The sequence below is a fragment of the Thunnus albacares genome, chromosome 24, assembly GCF_914725855.1.
Source record: "Thunnus albacares chromosome 24, fThuAlb1.1, whole genome shotgun sequence".
NCBI classification, from domain to species: domain Eukaryota; kingdom Metazoa; phylum Chordata; class Actinopteri; order Scombriformes; family Scombridae; genus Thunnus; species Thunnus albacares.
Window position 1 is genome coordinate 9,332,448 of NC_058129.1, and position 19,339 is coordinate 9,351,786.

Below are 19,339 nucleotides of genomic sequence, written 5' to 3' on the forward strand. Positions count from 1 at the left end.
GAAATAAAACATGATTTCAATGTATGATTTCTAAAACATGAATCTATCCGAGGTCTAATCTAATTCCAAGGAATATACACATAATAAGAATGAATGTATAAAGGACTATTTTAGAATAAATAAACATTTAATGGAGACAAATCAGAGTTTGGACTTATTTATTTCTTCACAGAAATGTGTCATCCATTAACTAAATATAAAAAAACAACAGTAAAATAACATGTTGCAGTTTATGTAACAGCAAGAAAATCGTCATAGAAATCTCAACATTGCAATGCTGATCACCTCAAAGTAAACCATTACCATATACCATAAGTTTAATTTAAAGCATGTTACCAGCAGTTTTATAAATGTGTCCTATGTACATAAAAGCTTAAGAAAGCATAATGAAAATATGTATTTATTTTAATACAGTAAGCAAAAAAATCTTGTTTTTTTCCAGTTTGCTTGTTATTTTTCATTTAAAACAAGAACACTGTAAGCCTACTCCTCATTCTACTAAAGCAGTTAAGTGTCACAGAAACAGAAACCTCAATCAATGAGTCTCCAATTGTTTTATAACCTGAATAAAACTGTGCTGTATGATTGAGCAGAGGTCCAACTCAAGTTCAAAACAAATTTAAAAAAAAAGTTTTTATGAGCATCTGAGTGCATCAAGAAATAGAAACCTAACAAAGGAAACGGAAACTGATCTCGCCATTCACACTGCCAGCTCACCTGGTCAATAACACTCTAACCCTCTTATCTACTCTGTAACATTTTCCTGCACCAGTATAAATACTTAAACACCTAGTGATGCAGCACAAAGCTAAAACTAGGTAGATTTGGTCATTTTAGACTCAAGCAAACACGATATAAACTTTTTTTTCCCTGCTGAGAATTTTTAAGTTTTCTTATTCCTTTAGTGCAGTTTCAGCGCAGTGCATTTTCACTGTATTTAGAGAAAAAACCTATAAAAACTGCTGCTTGACTTAAAATCCAACCTTCCTCTCTGCATTAACTAGTCATTTTGGTCATATTAGGTTTCCTGCTTTGCCTGTTTTTTCCTTGCATTTGCCTCAATAACATTAGCAAACTCATGTAGATGAAAATAGTCACATTGGATCAGTTTGTCGAAGGTCCCAGTGTAAAACTTGGAATATAAAGCTTCTGTAACAAACCATCTGCCTTAGATACATTTTATAACTTTCACACTTGCAATGAAAGGAAAAAACGTGGCTAGTAATGTGAAAGTGCTTCAAAATGTTTTGACTGTTGCTTTTGTAAAATTTCTAGTGCGACATTTAACTCACCTTTCTGGTCTTCCCTTCCTCAGTGTTTTAAATTATTTCAACTATTACTGTTTAACTGCATGTGAAGAAGAGAGCAACTGTAGTTTCTTAAAAGTGCCTTTAAGCATAGTGGAATTAACTTGTCAAAAGACTTGAGTATAAAAACATAAAATATTTGGTTTTAAACCTCCAAAATGTACAGAATACTAGCCAAGAGCACAATTAAAATAACCAACCAGGTGATGCATAACAACCCACAGCAGGATCTGAATCAACTGTGTATGTTATGACACCTCTATCAACTCAATAACTTCAAGAGTCAAGCTAAATTTAACACACCCAAGAGCTACTTTTACCTAAGCTGCAAAATGAAAACGATTGAAATGGGGAGTAAACGTAACTCAGAGATGTGTTTCAGTCTAGTGGTACTTCTGTCCTGGCCAGTGTAAGTCATTTATCTAATGTCTTTTAACACCAGTAACATGTCTCCAAAAGAGATGTGGACTCCAGGTCTTTGGTCTCACACAGAGACTTTCCCAGAGAGTGATGGAAAAGTTTCAAGCACTGGCCAAGAAAACAAAGAAAAATTCAAGTGCGACAGAAAAGGTGCTGTGTTTCATTTTTTTTTTTACACTTAACAGTGCTTGTCAGTGACTCCACAGGAATTGGCCAAAGTGCCGATATCAGATCCACGGATAACGCAGCTTATATTCAAGTCCGACATTGTGTGAGTGATGTCATCCTTTCTGAGGCTGCTCATGTGTCGACGTGTGCCTCAGTAAACATGTAAAGCAACAATTCAAGAATTTCTCTTAGGAATGTAATCAGAGCTGCTATTTATGTAGCAGTGACGCACCTTGCTGCTACACATGGAGCACAAACCACATCCACATGGTCAGAATATAGTTCATACATGGTAAAAATGGAAGATTACCACTCAGTTCTTGAATGCTCCGCAGCGGCTAGCCCTGCTGATAAACTCCTTGAGCATCGCTCCGTCGACCTGCCAGAAGGCTCCAGTCTGAGTCACCTGAGTCAGGTGGTTTACACAAAACCTGAAACAAAACTCTTCCAGGTCCTGGAAAAAGACAGATAACAAGAGAAAGGGTGAGAAAATACAAAATATAATGTAATCGATGCTGCAGCAGCAACACATACAACAGTATAGTGTGTCGCTTTAGTCTGTGGTCAATATAGGAACTTGAGAATTTGTTGACTGCACTAATTGAAGGATGAATTGTTTATTTCACTAGACAACAGACATAAATTACTATCCTGTTTATGCAGCTCAAGGTGGACTTAGCTGCTATAGTACGGTATAAGAAACCTGGAAGGGTAGGATGAACCCTTATACCTTAATCGTGGCATTACAGTATTGTGATGTACAATATGTCTGTGTATATGTTACCTCTGCGTCGTATCGGATGGCGGCAGACAGCAGGGTGAAGGCGTTTTCGACAGTGATGCCTCTCTTGATGATCTGTTGACACAGACGTTTCAGGCGGTTTTCACAGTAAGAGGTGGCGAGGTCCAACAGGCCTGCATGCGACACACACACACACACACACAAAAAAACAAAACACAGATACTGTAGAAATGATTAGGAGCAATACAAATGAGAGAACGCAGTATTTGAAGTGTACGTGTGCTAACCGATGGCGTCCTCCGGTGGAAGGTCAACAGTGTCTGTGTAGAGAAACTGCAGGAAGGATCGGTAGACGGGGTAAGAGAACTGGCCGATCTCTATCACGTCCTGCTGATCCTCCGTCCATTGAGAGCGAAACATTGAGCGGAAATGCTCACACCTACCCGCAGCAAACAAGTGACCTTTATTTAAAGAAGGTAATGCTATGAATGATGTGATTATTTTGTATGCACACAAACACACACCTGATCTTCAGCACAGCCTTGTGAACGTGGATGCATTTGCCGTCAACGCTGAACTTGAGGTCGGCCGTTTCTGGACTGTCGAACTCTTTCCTCAGAGCCTCGGAAACAGTCAGGAAGTCATCATGCTCTAGAATGAAGCGAAACACCCTTGAAAATTATGTTTAAAAATCAAATCTACTTTTACAATGATAACATATGATCTGTTCATGACTTCCTACATGACAGACAGTTGTGGACTGACGCCCTCACCCATGGACATAAGCCTCCACATGACAGAGGGTGTGGCGAAGCAGGCGAAGACGTCGTCAGTGTTGGTGAAGTGCGTGAGGTGCGGCAGGACGATGGATTGGCCCCGACACTGACCCCACATGTACACCTGGAATAGCAGAAGCATTGTTACTAGCATCGCAAACACAGAGGACAGACTGAGGAGAGGTAATGATCCAGATGTTAGAACGGGGCCTTTTTCAGAGAGACATTTTGACACGTTATAGTAGGAAAAAGCACAGATGAAAATAATTAAACTAATGACAGCTGAATTTCATTTAGCTGGTATTGTGCGTGCTGGCTCTCTGTCACACTGTCATGACTTACTGGGACATTTCATTAATGTTATTAGTAACACCTGTGCTTCTCCTATTATGACAATTCAAAACACCTGCTGTGAAAAAGGGCTATTTAACACTGTTTAACCACCCTGTGCATTAATACACCAGAGTGTGGCCTGACTGATCACTATATTTGAGAGATTGTATGAGCATGACATATGGACAGGAAAGTTTTAAAGGTACAAAAGCAGGAAATACACAATCACACAAAACACACTCATATATAAACACATGTAGACACAAGAATGCACCTACATTAAACAACTGTGGATAAGATTAATAAGGTAATATGTACCTGCCCACTTTGGGTCTTGGCTGCTGAAGTATGTGTTGAATGGCATGCTGCCACCTCTACAATCCTGTTGAATTCAAGTATTAAAGTACAGAATTAAAGTATATATACAATCACATTGGAAGTGTAAATATCCTTTTATAGCCACAGCAAGAAAAATCTTAAAGATTGTGTCAGGGAAGGATGGCACGCTGGCGTGAACAGTGTTTCTGCTATGCCAGGACTTGGTCTATAGTCATTGTTTATTGAGGGGAAGAACTCCAGTTGTTTTTTTTTTGCCCACTGTCACCACTTCAGACCCGGATCAGTAGTTGAGATACAGAGGGAGGAAACGAGGACAGGAAACAGGAAGGCTTAACAGGATGGGGGGGGGGGGGGGGGGGGTGTGGTCTTGCAGTCTATTCTCCAAATACAAGATGATTTAAGTGGCTGTGTTATACAAAGCAACCCTGCTCTGAAAATCAGCTTTGAGCACACACCCCTACCTCTCTTTGTCAGCCATGATTTGTACTGGCGTGAGACTGTTGCTTTTGTTGCCAGTTCCCAGTTGACCGTAGGTGTTTGCTCCCCAGGCGTACAGCAGCCCTTCGTCTGTTAGCGCCAGGCAGTGACCGTAGCCCGATACGACCTGGAAAGCAGGGAATACTTTAATCACCACTGGTTCTGCAGCTACTGTTTACATTCTTTATTAGATCATAAGACAGGAGTGCTGCTTAAAATCAACTTTGGTGTACACAGTACAACCAGCCAGGAATGTTGGGTACTGACTTACCTGTTGAATACACAGCCCTTGCAGGGCAGAGAGGCGGCAAGGCGTCAGCTGGTTTCCATTGTTGCCAATACCCAGCTGTCCATTTCCATTGTAACCCCACCCATAAACCTGGATAAAAACAAAACAGTCCTCTTTACTCTGTGAAGTTCAGATTTCTCACATGGAACATCAACCTTTCCTGTGACGCCGTCTCACCTCTCCATTGTCCACCACAGCCATGGAGGACGTCTGTCCGCATGCGATGCCAACTGCGTTCTTGCCCTGCAGGCAGCTGGTGACTTTCCTCGGGTAGGGCTGGTTGGCTGTGGAGCCTGAGCCGATCTGACCGCAGTTATTATAACCCCATGCATAGACCTGGAGGGGCAGGAAGGCAGGTCAGGACTGGGGTTTGGAACACAGTAAGTTGCAGTGAGAGGAAAACAATATTTCACAATTATTATGTTTTACATGGCTTTAAAAGGCTGTTAAATCAAATCTGTGGCAGCCAAAAGAGCTCCATGTGAGGGATGTGCCAGATTAACAGGACAGAACTAACTTAAAACTGCCAAAAAAGCGTCAAATAAAAATACATAAAACACACTGAAACTGACAAATGTTTCACTGTTCATCTGAAAGGCTTCTTCAGTTCCATGTAAAGTGGAGAATAGTCCTCCCACCCCCCAAAAAAAACCATTAAGAAAATATCAATAAAATGTGTTTACGTGCTGTCCTACAAACTGGGGGAGATTATGCACAATTACACAATGCAGAACAAACAGTTCAATATTTACACAACACTGTGAAATGTACTATTTAACATTTAACCTTGTAACAGCCTTTCGTCCTAGCCACACGCACACATCCTAATTAGCTCTAATGCCTTGGAGTTAAAAACAAGCTGCTTAGTCTGACACCGTCTGAGCAGCAGGAAGCTACGTCAATATTTTCAAGTGACCCGTCTGAAAGTTAACATGAGATACAAAAATACTGGTAGATGTAAATATGCTGCTCCTGTTTTATAGTAAACATAATGTCAAATTCTTGTGTTTTGCTAGATTGAATTAAATTATATAGCCAACTTCTAACTCTTTGAAATTTTTCCAAAATCCTACAGTATTTTTCTTTTTCTTTTAGAATAATAGTTGTAAAAGTTGTAATATTTTGTTCCTTCAGAGGATTTATATTAAGATCCCTTGATAGAGTCATAGCTTAAGTATGACACTTGACCTACATGGCAATTATTCAATATGTTTTTATCAATTAATATCACCCATCCTCATTGCCATATGAAGTTGCAAATTAATTACTATAAAAAACTCTTTAAAAACTGTGAGCAACAAAAATATATAGTGAAATAATTCAGTAAATGATGATGAAACTGTGGAGTTATGAAAGTGATAGTTACCTCTCCGTCCTGAGTGAGGGCCATGGAGTGATGTGAACCACATGACACCTCTTTCACTTTCTTGTTCTGTAGGATAGCGGTGACCAGCACCGGGGACAGTCCCTGGTTGGTAGTCCCATTCCCCAGCTGACTGTAGCCATTGTGTCCCCAAGCAAAAATCTGTCCATCTGTAATAAATCCACACAAACATAAAACGGAGGATCGAGATCACAAGAGTCTGCAGTTTGTGAACATAGAATTTTACCATCATATCTTATAATAGAAGTTTTTAAATAAATTCTACAGGCAAGTGGGTTATACGGAGTTTAGACACAGACACACTGATATAATATAATCAAATTCAAAAAATCATCCATCCATCAAACTCTGTTTACTTTAATAACATTTTTTTTGGTTTAGAGTAACATTTTAAATATTCATGCCTTTTATTTAAAGGGGTTGATGGTGTTGGTAGTGGTGCTTCATAAGAGACAAGCAGCTGTTGTTCACTTGCATTCATGCTGGTGGCAACAGATTCCAGTGGTCACGAGTTTTCACAGGAAAAAGCATCAAAACGTCCATAGAAATGTAACAAAAATAATCTAAGCTGAAAGGCGTATTTACTAGCTTTTTGAGCAGTGTGTTTTGGCCTTATTTTGGTGGAAATATGAGTGTTTGGAACATGCTGAGCACACGGATAGACAGTGGAAAAGTTTACGTTGCAGGATTGGTTTGGACATCTTGAAACTTTTCTGTCATCATAAAAACTTCACTGTCATGAATTTTTGTTGTTCACTGCAACTTTTAACAGCCACCTTTCCAGCCAACATGGGGGAATGATTTATTACTAAAAAGGGTGATTAATAGAGTGAATGATTATTAAAAGTAATGACCTACCCTCAGTAGCCAATACGACATGTGGCCCGCTGCCATAGCTCAGGCTGACTACCTTCTTCCCCCGCAGGAAGTCCAGTTTCTTTGGCACAATGGTGCTCAGATTGTCTCCTGTACCGAGGCAGCTACTGCAGTTCAACCCAAACACAAATACCTGGGAAATAATAGCACAAACATCAACATACACAGAGATACTAATTACCATAAAACAGAAATTACATAGAACTTAACAGTGCAGAACAAAGCCAGGAACACCTCAGAACCAGTTTAGTTTTTTTGATCATCAGTGTCTAAATCAGGTTATTCTTTAAATTAAGGAGGTGGGGGAGATAAAAAGTTACAGCATACAGTAACGTCCTTCTGTTATATAGTTTCTTTTCATTATTACCAGTTACTGTGTAACAAATACATTAAACTCAAGCTCACAAGCTGTCAATGACACAGAGGATATACAGAGAAATCTGAGAAAGCAATGTGATGCGCAATGAACACAAACATGACGGTATAACAATAGACTATATCAACATACTTGTGTAACATTCTGGTTTACATGGCATGGTATTAATTTGTGTATACTGGCGCTGCAATTATAAGGAGAGTGAAAACAATGCAGGGTTTCCTTCATTTTATTGTTTTCCTTCCTTGCAGCATGGAAAACAGCAATTTGTCATACAAATGACTAAACCTGCATTACAACTTGAAAAAATAGCTTTGTAAGAAACTTTAATACTTTAAATTTAGATGAATGTAGACTTTTGACAGAGGCAGGATGTGCTGGTATATCTAACACGCTTTCTTCACCTCGTTGCCATGTGTGATGTAGATAGCTTCGTTAGCAGAAGTCCCGAAAACACAGGCCTGTCGGACCGTGGCTAGTTCCTCGTTGCTCAGCAGACAGAACAGGGGCCACTTACTGACGTCCACCATGGCTCCCGCAAAACTCAGCCTTCCTCGTCGGGGAGGAGGAGTCAGGACTGACAGGGGAGGAGAGGGAGGAATAGGAGGGGGGTGGCGTGGAGAAGGGAGGACGTGAGGGAGAGGAGGAGGAGGCGATGCTGGTGGAGGTGGGGAGCAAGGAGCAGAACCATCCCTGCTGTCACTTTAGATAGGACAAGATGAGACGTAGTTGTGAATAGACAGATCCGAGGTAGAACACGTTACACACGTACAGATGGATGACAAATTAAAGGAAAAAAGTGTCTTGATGATGGTGGTGGAGAGTGCTGTCTAACACGTCAGTCCAAAATCTCCCATAGGTGTTCAATTGGGTTGAGATCTGGTGACTGCGCATATGATTCACACCATTTTCATACTCATCAAACCATTCAGTGACCCCTCTTACCCTATGGATGGGGGGCAGTGTCATCCTGGAAGAGACCACTCCCATCAGGATAGAAATGTTTCATCATAGGATAAAGGTGATGACTCCGAACAACTTTGTATTGATTTGCAGTGATCCTTCCCTCTAAGGGGACAAGTGGACCCAAACCATGCCACCCACAACATAACAGAGACACCAGATCCCCTAACTGTGGGGGTCAAGCATTCAGGCCTGTGCCATTCTCTTGGTGGATGCCACACATGCACTCACCCACTTGTTGAGAAAATGGTGAAGGATGACTCATCTGATCCTATCACTTTTTTTTCCACATCTCTGTAGACCAGTGCCTAGATGGTTTTTGCACCACTTAACTCTCAAATGTGCATTCATCTTTGTAATGAGGGGTTTATGCACTGCAACCCTACTATAATATCCCTTTTTATGTAATTGTCGGACTGCTCTTGCTGACACAGTCTGATCAGGTCCTCCATTGACATTCTCAGTCAGCTAAGGAAGAGTTGCTCTTCTGTTTTTCCTTACATGTTGCACTAATGCACGAGCATCACGGTCATAAAATGTGCGCTGTCGACCACAATTTCCAACCCTATTTACTGATGTCTTTCCCATTGATCTGTCACTGTTCCTACTGAAACATTAGCCAGTTGAGCAGTTTCAAAGCCACTTAGATCTTTTCCTCTTGTCATCTTGATACAAAATCAGAATCAGCTAAGCCTGCTCAGCATTTTTATACATGCCACCGAGCATGGTTGGATATTAATTGCTTAATTGTACCATGCAGTGCACCTGTGTGGAAGCATCTGCATTCCTTATGTTTCTCCACTCATTTATTCAGGTTCTTCCTTTAAATTTGTCACCCATCTGTATTTTTTATTAGTCACAATTATGATTGCAGCATTTCTATATAGGCAAAGTTAAGTTGTCTCCCTTTCATGGGGTCTTCTGACAGAAAACCACAGAAAAAAACAACACAATTATATAAACACAGACAGATGCAGAATCGCATGCAAAAGAAAAATCAACTGGTTCTTAATCTATGTGTGAGAACCAGAAATGTGTCTTGAAGCGTTTAAATCATGGAAATGAGGCATGTCATGCAGTCAAAGCAGCACAAGTGATCTATTACAGTGTGGTTTTATGCTTCATATATTTGGCTGCCCTCTGGTACGGAGGTGACGCTTTTCAGGCCAAATTATACACAAAAATCTGTCAATTTCATTTAGTCTCGCAAATGTTACACGCCTCGTTCAGCAGCTATGACTCATGACTTTTCTTAACCAAATCCGTCCTTCAGTTTGGGATACATGCCAAATTTGATACCAGCAACACTTAAAATTATATGGAGTCATGCATCTCTCAGTAGCCGAACAACTTGCAGAGTACTGCACACACTAAAAGTGATATTTAAAAATGTTATTGGTGTAAGAGCTACATGAGAAATTAATGTTAAGATTGTTGCCGACCTCTAACAGTACTGACGTGACTGAAAACGATTAAGAAAAGGAACTTATCTTTGTTTATATCAATAGATTGTGCTGACAAGCAGGGGAATTTTGTAATTCCTCAATTTTTAAGTGGAGCTTGGCGTCGCTTCCTCTACATCGGGGCTAGCCAAACACACATCGGAGAGCTGTCAGCGAGCTAATACTGCTTTATCTAACTCAAAGGCCCCCGTTTTAGCCCGGTGTTTGCATTTTTAGCCATTTGATAAGGCAACCAAAGCAAGCTAACTGCCCCTGAAAGCGTTTGGTAAACGGGACAAGCTAATAGCCTAACGTTAGTTAAGCGCTTTTCTGTGTTCTTCCTACCTAAAGCATCGCTCCATGACAACGAGTCAACTGAGAAAAGACAAACAGACAGCGACAGCATTTAACGACAACATAATTATCAGTAAAACACCTAACATATGGTATGTAATTACCCGAGTTCAGTCGTTGTCCCTATGTTGTCACCAGCAGATCTGCCTGAGTTGACTGCGTCGATATTCTTCTTCGTCTTCTTTATTTCCGGCAGACTAGACGCTGCATGGGCGCGCTGCTGCCCCCTTCCGGTCATCACCTCGTTGCAGATGAGACTTAACTTTCCTGACTATATCTCCTGATTTCTATCTTTTGTTATTATTCAGTAGGCTATACAGAGATCGGCTTCAGGTTCTGGGATTATCTATGATGTAGGCTACAACTGACCAACAGACTGGCGGGCAAACATTAATATTAATAATGCCAACTTCCCGCTTATTTCCAAAGTTTCTTCTTACTTTTGATGTAAGAGAGGCGATTGAATTCCTGTCCAATCGGCGCTATCAGCTGGGTAGCGCGCGCGCTGTCGGGTTAAGAGTGAAGCCACTGGAGAAACAACCAGGAGAGTTAGCTTGTTTGTCATAGTTGCTAATGATAACAGACTGTTTAACGAGGAGCTACAAAGTTCTGTTAACTAGCAAACAAGATGACCAACAGTCATAAATGGACGTTATGACATGAATACTTCATTGTCATGAAAGAAAGAAGAAGACGTCAGATAACGTGAGTCAGATACAGCTTCTCTCTCTCTGTCTCTTTGGTTGCTAATTTCATCTCTAATGGTTAAATGTCTCTCTGTTTGGCTGTTGTGTGAATTTATCTCCTTAACAAGAATGCAGCAGAGATAATATATTGTAAGTAGTTTGCTTGTTGAAGTTACAGTGAGCTGTCTGGACTCACTCATTCATTTGGAATTGATACAGTTTTTAATTGAGTAGTTGTTCAGTCACCTGTTGATGTTGTGTGATTAGTGAATGAGTGTGCAGGAGGTCTGGTTACTTGTTGTGACAGTTCCTTCAGTTCATTTTTAAGCTGAGCTGTATAATGAATAATAAGCTTAAAGTAACTAGAATAACAAGTGTTAACATGTCAGCTTTGTAGACTATATTTTGTATGTGGTGCATATAGATAAGAGTGTGTAAGTCATGTATTTGATACATGCATTAATACTTTCTGATGTGAACCTACATTTTTAGATCTGTGAATGTTTTTAGTGTTCAGTCTTTCTAGTATTCAGCACTGATCTGAACCTGTATCACATTATAAGCTTTGTGGTACTTTATATATTTCCGTATACTAAGAAAATACATAGGAAACACATGTAAATCATGTGATGAGAACATAAATCTGTTGTCATAATAGAACAATACTGTTGTGGATTTTCGGAGCTGATGCACTGGCAGTTGTCAGTTTGAAGAAGAGAAGACCAAACCAAACTTCGTATGATGATTCTGGGAAAACTTTAATGAAGAACCTTGCAAGGGAGAGCGACTCAAGGGACACCTCCTGTTCGTACGGTGTCCCCAAACTCGTCTGACCCTCACAGTCCAAAACCAGCCTTTAAGCCAATCATAGAAACTAGTTCGTCAGTTCCGAATCATAAACCTATGACCTAAATCTGTATCTTTGGTTTGTCTTGTTGCGTCTGATGATGACCTGCATTCTGGCCTTGGTTCGCCTGTGAGGCTCCTGGTTTATTAAACAACATGTGTTATCTTCTGTTTGAGAGAACAGAAGAGTACAGCTTGACATTCTGTTGTCCTGGTCAGTTATGGAATATCCATAACAATCCCCTCTTATTGATCAAAAGATCAATACAAATTACCAATTTATGACTGGACTGGTGGACTGTAAGGGCACAAACAGAGTAGAAACAACATCCGCACAACAGATAACAATTCTCACACAAAAGTAATACAAGAATCAACAATTGCATTGAACAAAATCAAAAGTAAAATCATCAAAACACATAATCATTTAAACACATAATGCAATAACAATAAAAGCAAACAATCAGTAAATTAGATAAAAAAAACCCTCTTATGTACCCCTTTAAAACAACTGTCATGTGACCCATGAGTTCTGTCTTCCAACCACCAGGGGCAGTAGTGAGGCAAATCCTCAAAGAAGATCTCCTAGAACACCAAAGCGTTAAAGGAGGTCATTGACAGAGGTCACCAGTCACATGCGCAAACAACCTAAGACAAGACACTTCCTGCCTCTTACTAGATGAAATCCTAGCAACTTAAAGGGGAGTCATACAAACATTTGATTACATCATAACAATAAAACAAATCAATCACAAAGTGAAGTCTTCAACCCATGCACTTTGCGTACAGTAGAGGGCCATCACCATGGAGAGGTTACTAGCACATACGATGCATGGTGATGTGGAATCCATCCTCCTTCGTCGACGTGGATGAACTCTGCTTCGTCTCAAACAGTGTTTTATCATATGTAGACCACCGCCATCTACCTCGAGAAAAAGTAACTGGATATGCAATATTACAATCATTCATTGTACATCTGTCAATAGGACATTTAAAAACAATAGAATTCACAATTCGTTTAACTCGGGAGAGAGCTGGTAAAATATGTCCATCAGTCTTTTCTGACTCTTTTTCTTCAGACTCTCTCATTGCAGCATTGTCAATGTATCTCACTGTTTTGTCAGGACTTACAGTGTTGTAGAGTCCCAATGGGCTCATTGATTTGTCCGTATGTCCAAGATCTGGCTCTTGGTCTGCATTTTCTGGATCATTCTGCAAAGGGCGCCCCTGTCCATGGGGCACTGGGTTCATGGCACCGACTGTGTCATGAGAAGGAAAGCCTTTCCGCTCTCCTTCGCCTGGAATCAGAGAGACTCCTGTCTCTCTCTCATTTGGACCGACTTGACCTGTCCCCTGCCCGAACCTACTAAACAGGAGAGAAAAAAGGAGTAACCATCCGGTTACCTGCCAGGGCTCTGCTCTCCTCCGCCAGTGGTTGGGGGGGCCAGTCTGCACCTTGTGGCGTGGATCCATTCTGCTCTGCCTTCGACCTTCAGGGCCGTCCTAGTAGTCAGCAGCACCTGGTATGGACCTTTCCACCTAGGAGACAAAGACACTTTTTCCAGAGATTTGATTAATACCAGGTCACCTTCTCGAAAGGAATGAATTGGTTCTTCCGATGGTTTGGGGAGTCTGTCAGCCACCTGTAAATGATACTTTCTCAAAATCTCTGTTAGTCTTTTCACATACTCAGTCATGAACTCATCCGTCCAAAGCAGAGTAGCTTTGTGTGGTGTCAGTGGGGGACTTGTCCCTGTGGACATTGGTCTTCCCATCAGCACCTCGTGAGGACTCAGTCCTGTAGTTGCACTTGGTGCACTCCGAATGGAGTACAGCACAATCGGCAGTGCATCAGGCCATTTCAGGCCTGTGGCTAGGACTGTTTTGGTCAATCTGTCTTTGATAGTTGCATTCATTCTCTCAACTTGACCTGAACTCTGTGGATGATAAGGAACATGTAACTGCCACTTAAATCCTAAGATTTCTGACAGTCCCTGAGTGATTTTTGACACAAAAGCTGGACCTCTGTCGCTATCTATTCCCTGCGGCACTCCGTACCTAGGGATTACCTCTTTTAGCAGACACTTTACAACTGTTCTTGCATCTTCTTTTTTCGTTGCAAAAGCTTCTACCCACTTCGAGAACCTGTCGGTTATGACTAGCAAGTATTTGAAGCCTTGTGAGCTTGGCATATGTACAAAATCTATTTGCATATTTACAAAAGGACCTGATGGGGGTTCTAAGTGGTCATGTTTCACTGTGCTATTCTTTTTTCTGGTCTGTTGACATATCATACAACTATCCACAAGTGTTTGTGAAACTTGAGTAATGCCTGGAGCAAACCACTGTGAGCGAATAACATCATTCATCACCCCTCTTCCAACATGCGCTGGACCATGCGTCACACGTGCCAGTACATGAAGGAGAGCTCGAGGGCAAACCGGTCGACCATCAGGGTGGAGCCACAAGCCAGACTCCGCGTCAACTTTACAACCTTTACGCAACCAAAGACTTCGCTCCCTGTCATCAGCGTGATTTTGCATTGTCACGACATCATTAGCGGAAGGAACTGGAATTGGATTGGTAGGTTGTGTGGAGGCACATTGAAGTACCAAAGAGGGAGAGGAAAGTGCCGCTTGTTTGGCTGCAGTGTCAGCCATTGCATTTCCTCGTGAAACAGGATCAGTTCCATTCGTGTGAGCAGCACATTTGATGATTGCAAGCTGAGATGGGCGCAAAATAGCATCTAACAGGTCATTAACCAAAGTGTGATGCTGTAGTGGTTTTCCAGAAGATGACACAAAACCTCTCATCTTCCATAACTGGCCAAAATCATGAGCAGCGCCAAATGCATATCTTGAGTCAGTGTAAATAGTAGCCACCTTACCAGAAGCAAGAATACACGCTCTAGTTAGAGCATACAGTTCTGCTGCTTGAGCAGAGGTACCTGGAGGCAGTGCTTTTGCCTCTACTACCCCCCAATCGTTAACTACTGCATAGCCAGCTAGATGTGTGCTATCAGATGGTCTGCTAGCTGAACCATCAGTGTAAAAAATCAAATCAGAATTGGGTATTGGTGTCTGCAACAAGTCTGGCCTTGGGGATGTACACAGGTCAATAGTTGTGATGCAATCATGCTCATCATCTGTGTCAATCAATGGAAGGAGAGTAGCTGGATTCAATGGAGGTGAGCGTTTTAAAGTGATGTGTGGACTATGAAGAATGATTGCTTCATAGCCTGAACGACGTGCAGCTGTCATGTGTTGGGTAGCAGATGTGTTCAAGATGTGAAGTACTGCATGTGGAACGTGCACAACACAGTCATGAGCCAGTACAATTGGAGAAGATTTCTCAATCATGATGGCAACGGCGGCCACCGCTCTTAAGCAACCTGGCATGCCAAGAACCACAGGGGTTAGTCGAGAGGAGTAGTACGCAACTGGACGGTAATGAGACCCATGTTTTTGCACGAGAATGCCTGTAGCAAAGCCATCTCGTTCATGTACATGCAGATGGAACGGCTGATGATAGTCCGGCAGCCCCAATGCCGGAGCCAAGGTGAGAGCATGTTTCAGGTCCTGAAAAGCTTTGTTCATGTCCTCAGTCCACTGCACCTTGGGAGGAGCTGATTGCAGTGTGGCGTTTCGCAAAACAGAGTCCATAGCAGCATACTCAAAGATCCAATGTCTGCAATAATTCGCCATCCCCAAGAACGAGAGCATTTGTTTCTTGGTTGTGGGAGGAGGCATGTTAACCAGCAGTTTCAACCTCTCCGGTGACAACAGGCGCTGTCCATTTTTCAAAACATGACCCAAGTATGTCACCTCAGACCGACAAAATTGCAGTTTGGCAAGTGATGCTCTATGACCACACTCAGCTAGTCTCTGTAGGAGCAAGATGGAGTCCGTTCGACAAGCTTCCTGTGATGGTGAAGCTATCAGGAGGTCATCTGCATACTGTAGGAGAGTGGAGCCCCCTGGAAAGTGGAGGTCATCCAAGTCCCGTTTCACTGCTGCTGCGTAAACTGTAGGACTCTCGACAAAACCCTGAGGCAAACGCTGCCAGGTGTACTGTTTTCCTTTGAATGTGAATGCAAACAGATACTGGCTATCTGGATGCAACGGGATTGAGAAAAAAGCTGAACTCAAATCAATGACTGTGTAGTGTGTTGAGTTGGATGGTAGTGAAGCTAAAATCGAATTTGTGTCTGGCACAATTGGAGCTGTTGGCACTACAATGCTATTAATAGCTTGCAAATCTTGTACAAAACGCCATTCATCTGGGCGGTTTGCTTTTGGAATGGGTAAAATGGGTGTGTTACATGGGCTTGTTGTTTGAACCAACACACCTTGATCCAGTAAAGACTGAATTACACCTTCAATACCAGCAATTGACTTGTGTGGCAAATTGTATTGCCTGACCATTGGTAGTTTAGCACCAGGTTTGAGTGTGACTTCGTGAGGTGGAGCCGAATTCACAAAACCCACATGGTTTTTATGTTTAGCCCATAAAATAGATGGAACCTCTGAAAGCTCTGATGGAGGCCCATACTGTGTGGGGAGGGGTGGTTGTTGCAAAACAAACCTACTCTGAGGTAGCTGGATGTGCTCAGTTAAAGATAACATGTACAGCTCAAGGCCCAAGTGTGTTATTGTTTGAGTTTGAGGAGTCTGCGCAGCTCCTCTCAATGCCTGGCACTGTGCCACCATGCTTTCAAGCTGTTGTGGGTCACAGCCAGGAGAGACAGCTACAGTGATGTATGGAAATGAATCTTTATCATTAACCAATTTGCGCTGTGCGTCAGATAACCGAATTGGAATTGCACATCCCTGTGGACCAACAAACAAACATTGTTCACACTCCAACCCCTCTTGTGTATTCAAAAACACATCAGCTAATTGTTTGTACACCTCTGGGGGGTTAAATGCTGCTGTACAGTGACACTGTAGTACAGGCCTCATGGCAGACATCTGTGTTGCACATGCTGGTGAAATTTGAGCAATTTTTTGAATGCTAGATACTGTGAAACTGGAAGCCATGTTAAAATCAGTCAATGACCAACAATACAAACAATCAGCAATAGTTTTCAAAAACTGAAATGCATGAGCAGCCTTCACATCAGGTAGGCTTAAAAACAATCCATCAGGTGTGCATTGAATGGTGGCATGTAGCTTGCAAAGTAAATCTCGTCCCATGAGATTAATTGGACTTTTCTCAGAAATCAGGAAAGAATGTTGCACATCTGAACCTTCAACAGTTATTTTAGCTCTCTGTGATAGTGGCTCAACAATAGGAACGCCGGAAACACCCACGGTGGTGACAAAATTAGGTGTTGGTGTACATACATGCTCATCAGCTTTAACAGTGGAAATTGTGGCCCCACTATCTACCATAATGTCAACTCTAAAATGTTAGTTTTCGATCTTGTCTGTCTTTCCAGATGTGAATGTGTAATTCTAGTTGTACCTCGTCTCTGAGTTTTGCTACTTGCAGTGTGGGGTCGTCTCTGTGTCATCTTTGGCCTGACTGCAGGTTCTGTGTCGTCACTATGGTCTGTGTCAGACTCCTCCCCCTTACCTCTGGCTCCTTGTAACTCAAGTTCTACCTCACTTTCTCCTGAGCTGTCCTGAGTGTCTATCTCTGTTTCTTCAGCAACGGCAGCTAAATGTCTTTTCTTTTCCTTTCTTTTCTGGCTTTTTACCTGTTTGAATGACAAATTAGCTTTCTTTTCTTTTTCTGCAGCTTTCCTAGCTTTTTTCTTCGTCGGCTCTATCTTTCTTTTCCTGTTTAACTCTTTCCCTTTCTCTAGCAGCCTGACTGTCTCTTTCCCTTTCTACTTCAGTCTGTAGTCTTTGTCCCTCAACAGCTGCGGCTAGTAAGAGAAATTCATCGTCAGTCTTTGCTTGTTGTGAAATGGTTTGATCAGTCATGTTAGCAGCTGAAAAGGGGTTTGAAGGTGAAAGTTGTGGAAAAATTGAAATCATTGTTTTGTTTGTGTGTGACTCTTGCAAAGGCACTCCAGCTTTGGATACAATGGTCAACAAAGTTTGTGGAGAGGGAGCATCAGTTTGCCGTTTTGCCCAACCGTATATGATAGCTTTGGAAATGGCCTTCACATTCTCACCATGCCTCTGTTTAATTTTCATCATTTCTGTAGCTCTGGTTTGCAACTCTGCTTCCAACATAGGCAAGTGACATGCTGTCACACATTTAACACAGTTCTCCACTGCTGCTCTGAACTCATCAGAAAAACGATCAACTCTTTTTTCATCCAGACTCACTCCACACCTCTGACGAGCAACAGTTAACCACACATTTACACAATCTTTCATATACGCACTATCCCAAGATGGATTTCCAAAATCTGGGTTAACATTGTAAACACAAAAGTCCATCCTTTCAATCTACCAACAACTCCCGCCGGAGATTGTGGAGAAAACATCGCTCTATATTGTGCATCTGTGAGTGTGTGGGGGTTTGCTTCGGGAAGCTTATCAATAGCAGATTGACCTTTTACTTCTGAATTGGTGCGTTTGTTTCCTACTGAAACAGATTTGTTCTTTCTCTTGTGTTTTGGTGAATGAATTAATTTTGTAGTAGATTGTGTTCTACTCACTGCTTTAGACGTGTTGTTGCCCATTTTAACACATTTACATTAAAAACATCACACAAACAAACACATCAAACACAAAACAGACACATCAAAACTTTCCCAGCATCACCGAAGTTCTTTTTTTTTTTACACCTCTCTTCCTGGTGCAATAGCAGTGATCTGAAGCCAAACCGACGAAGCAACTCTTCGTCTTGTGTACACTGTTTATTGTTTGAAAAAATTTTTACCGGCGCCCGACTCTAGGACTTAGAATCCCAAGTCTGAAAACATTTCTCACAGGACACAGAGTGGATGATCCCCGGTCTTGGCTTAAACGAAATAGGCCAAATCCTACCCCGAAAACGTCTTTTCTATAGTTTAAACCTCAGGTGGGTCCCCCTGTGCCGGACGTAGCCCGAAGCTAGCCCAGAAATCCCAGCCACTTTTGTGGCACTGCAGGAGTTAAGACTCACTCAACTCTGCCTTTTTTACCTCTTCACAACCACATGCTTTGCACCTGCTTATCACTGCACAGTTTCAACACATTTTCATGTGTTTAGATTCTTTAACCATCAGCTTTTTGCTTTTTTTTTTGTTCACTTTGTGACCACCTTTAAAGTGAAAGTGATGCACAGTTTCTTTGTGATTTCGTCAAACGCAGACATGGTAAGGCACAATAATAAAATAAAATTATGCACTTACCACGTCTTTGTTGTGTTGAAATCCTGTTCGTGACGCCAAATTGTTGTGGATTTTCGGAGCTGATGCACTGGCAGTTGTCAGTTTGAAGAAGAGAAGACCAAACCAAACTTCGTATGATGATTCTGGGAAAACTTTAATGAAGAACCTTGCAAGGGAGAGCGACTCAAGGGACACCTCCTGTTCGTACGGTGTCCCCAAACTCGTCTGACCCTCACAGTCCAAAACCAGCCTTTAAGCCAATCATAGAAACTAGTTCGTCAGTTCCGA

The 19,339-nt window shown here is 41.8% G+C and overlaps 2 protein-coding genes across 7 annotated transcripts; both read right to left on the reverse strand.

The window, feature by feature from the left end:
• Positions 1-141: 141 nt before the first annotated feature.
• On the reverse strand, positions 142-10,499 carry rcbtb1 (regulator of chromosome condensation (RCC1) and BTB (POZ) domain containing protein 1). 4 transcript variants are annotated; one of them, XM_044344222.1, is made up of 14 exons: positions 10,351-10,395; positions 10,238-10,267; positions 7,892-8,189; positions 7,094-7,244; positions 6,218-6,384; positions 5,029-5,187; positions 4,834-4,941; positions 4,547-4,689; positions 4,065-4,128; positions 3,411-3,537; positions 3,162-3,288; positions 2,925-3,076; positions 2,680-2,810; positions 142-2,349 (listed from the first exon to the last, which is right to left on the reverse strand). In XM_044344222.1, exons 2-14 carry the CDS (start codon positions 10,252-10,254, stop codon positions 2,209-2,211), a joined length of 1,785 nt encoding a protein of 594 aa, XP_044200157.1. In that variant the 5' UTR covers positions 10,255-10,267; positions 10,351-10,395; the 3' UTR covers positions 142-2,208. The 4 variants fall into 4 exon arrangements, with proteins under 4 accessions (XP_044200157.1, XP_044200156.1, XP_044200159.1 ...); XM_044344221.1 differs by lacking the exon at positions 10,238-10,267 and having other exon boundaries at positions 10,351-10,499; XM_044344224.1 differs by lacking the exons at positions 142-2,349; positions 2,680-2,810; positions 2,925-3,076; positions 10,238-10,267 and having other exon boundaries at positions 3,195-3,286; positions 10,351-10,499.
• Positions 10,500-11,953: 1,454 nt separating this feature from the next.
• On the reverse strand, positions 11,954-17,516 carry LOC122975997 (protein NYNRIN-like). Of its 3 annotated transcripts, XM_044344227.1 has the most exons (3): positions 17,245-17,516; positions 12,910-16,963; positions 11,954-12,700 (listed from the first exon to the last, which is right to left on the reverse strand). In XM_044344227.1, the coding sequence occupies exons 1-2, from the start codon at positions 17,291-17,293 to the stop codon at positions 13,179-13,181; spliced, it is 3,834 nt and encodes a 1,277-aa protein (XP_044200162.1). In that variant the 5' UTR covers positions 17,294-17,516; the 3' UTR covers positions 11,954-12,700; positions 12,910-13,178. The 3 variants fall into 3 exon arrangements, with proteins under 3 accessions (XP_044200162.1, XP_044200160.1, XP_044200161.1); XM_044344225.1 differs by lacking the exon at positions 17,245-17,516 and having other exon boundaries at positions 12,910-17,178; XM_044344226.1 differs by lacking the exon at positions 17,245-17,516 and having other exon boundaries at positions 11,954-12,719; positions 12,910-17,178.
• Positions 17,517-19,339: the final 1,823 nt, after the last annotated feature.